General features: G+C 39.1%; 1 protein-coding gene across 1 annotated transcript in view; it reads right to left on the reverse strand.

Annotated features, from left to right (window-relative positions):
- The window catches only part of LOC106528396 (interleukin-31 receptor subunit alpha), a gene marked incomplete in the record, with an annotated part of 33,834 nt that overhangs the window by 13,397 nt on the left and 18,441 nt on the right, over window positions 1-1,996 (reverse strand). The window contains 1 exon segment of the mRNA XM_014023548.1: window positions 275-357. Coding sequence (XP_013879002.1) covers window positions 275-357 — 83 coding nt within the window.

The following is a 1,996-nucleotide window of genomic DNA, read 5'->3' on the forward strand; positions in this document are numbered from 1 at the left end:
GGGTTCTGCCCAAACAAAAAAAAAAAGTCACTGATGATGAAGAAATTAAGAAACTATTATTAATATTCAGTTCTTTTTTCTACTGAAGTGCCAAAAAAATAAAGCAATTAATGAGGGATTTTCAGAAAGATCTAAAAGGAAGGATTGAGAACTCATGGCATCTAAAGATTATTACACTGCATCTCTCAAGCACAAAGTGAGGAGGCACAGAGAAACAAATGAAGCAGAGAAGAGTATTCAACACCTCAACACACAGTTTCAAACACACACACACCTTCCAAAGCAGAGAAACCAGCCGCCATCCAAACCTGTCGGCACGTCTGACCTGCCTCCAGAGAGCCGGTGCTGCAGACGGAGCTGTTGAATTGAAACACAAATCAGATTTAGTGAAGCAATTAGAGGGATCTGAGCATGTTGATCAGGAACATTACGACACTTTCCACTCGCAGCGAAAGCACAAATACAGCCCTAATTGCTTCCCAAAGCAATGTTTGAAACACAAAGGAAAACTTGACAGTAACATTTAATCACAAAGATCATTCAAACAAGAACATATTTTTCATTTTTTAATATTATGATTATGGTTGGGCACTCCTCAGGAGGCACTTTGATGCCACTTCACCACCATGACATCACTTTGAGACTGTAGCACTGACTCGGTAAAGTTTTGAAGCTGCTGCAGTTTGAGATCTGCACAGATGACAGAGCTTATCTCTAAAGCTAAGTGCAGCCACCCTGAGGTGCAGCTCATCTCAGCTGCTTGGATCTGGTGCTTTTGGCCATGATCCATATCTCCTGACCGCAGGTGAGGGTTGGAACGTAGACTGACCAGTAAATCAGTCGTCACCAAACTGGAGGGAGCGTTGCATCTGTTTTTCTGGTTTTAAATTGTGTCATTTTTAAGGGAGTCATGTCAGCAAGTGGAGCTTGCCATAACAAATGTAAAGTACCTTATCAGCCGTGGCATCGGTCATAAAGCATAGAGAGTTTAGAGAAAAGGGCAAAAGTTTTCATCCAGGCTAAGCTAATGGCTAGCTTAATAAAGGCCCCCTTTTTTCAAGCTTATGAAACAAGTCTTTCTCAAAAATGACAACCAGTCTAACAAGGAGGAAGAGTACTGCCCTTTTCCCCATATTTTTTATTTCTTGACTGATGTCACAACTAAAAATGTGTTAGTTATTAATAACTATTGAAAAGAACATTACTAATTCCAATCTGAGCTAATACAACTTACACAAAAGTGGATAAAAAGGGTTGTGAAGAGAACAAAATATGATGTGACATGTGAAAACACTGAACATAGACAAAATTAGCTGCAGATTAAAGAAGTTACTCAGCTTTTTTGCCAACTCTATTCACTCATCTTCTAAAGAAGCAGGACGTTTTGTGAGATCTGCAAGATTGTAAGTAGAACTAAACACTCCTTTCATTTCTGTGTTTCTGTCCTCTTCTGAGAAGAAGCGTCGCTATACGTTCACATTGATTTCATTATTTTCAGCTGTTTAAAGATTTTGTTTCTGCTCACCAGCCTCTGATGTCCTTCCTTGCAGTGCATTGCTCCATTGGCTCCATGGGCTGGCCAGGCCCAGGTAACGATTGCGAAGCCTCATGGTGTATGAGGTGTCAGGTGTGAAGAGACAAACCAGGGTACTGTATCCAGTCACTGTCACATTCCGGACCTGCAGTGTGGACTAGAGAGAAGAACAATACAGATACATGCTTTTTAACAATTGAAAATTATATTATCTTCACCAGTTTAGTCTCCACAAACTTAAAAAATGGCTGTTTATTATTTAAATATCAGTGACACAGAAGAAGAAAACAAAATAGATGTTTGAGGTTTAAAAAGTGTGAAATCTTGTCCTAACATTGCTTTCACCCTGTTAAAACTATAAGCAAATACAGTGGTTTGCAAAAGTATTCATACCCCTTGAACTTTTCCATATTTTGTCACATTACAACCACAAACATAAATATATTTCACTGGAATTTAATG

Source organism: Austrofundulus limnaeus, unplaced genomic scaffold, assembly GCF_001266775.1.
Source record: "Austrofundulus limnaeus strain Quisiro unplaced genomic scaffold, Austrofundulus_limnaeus-1.0 Scaffold376, whole genome shotgun sequence".
NCBI classification, from domain to species: domain Eukaryota; kingdom Metazoa; phylum Chordata; class Actinopteri; order Cyprinodontiformes; family Rivulidae; genus Austrofundulus; species Austrofundulus limnaeus.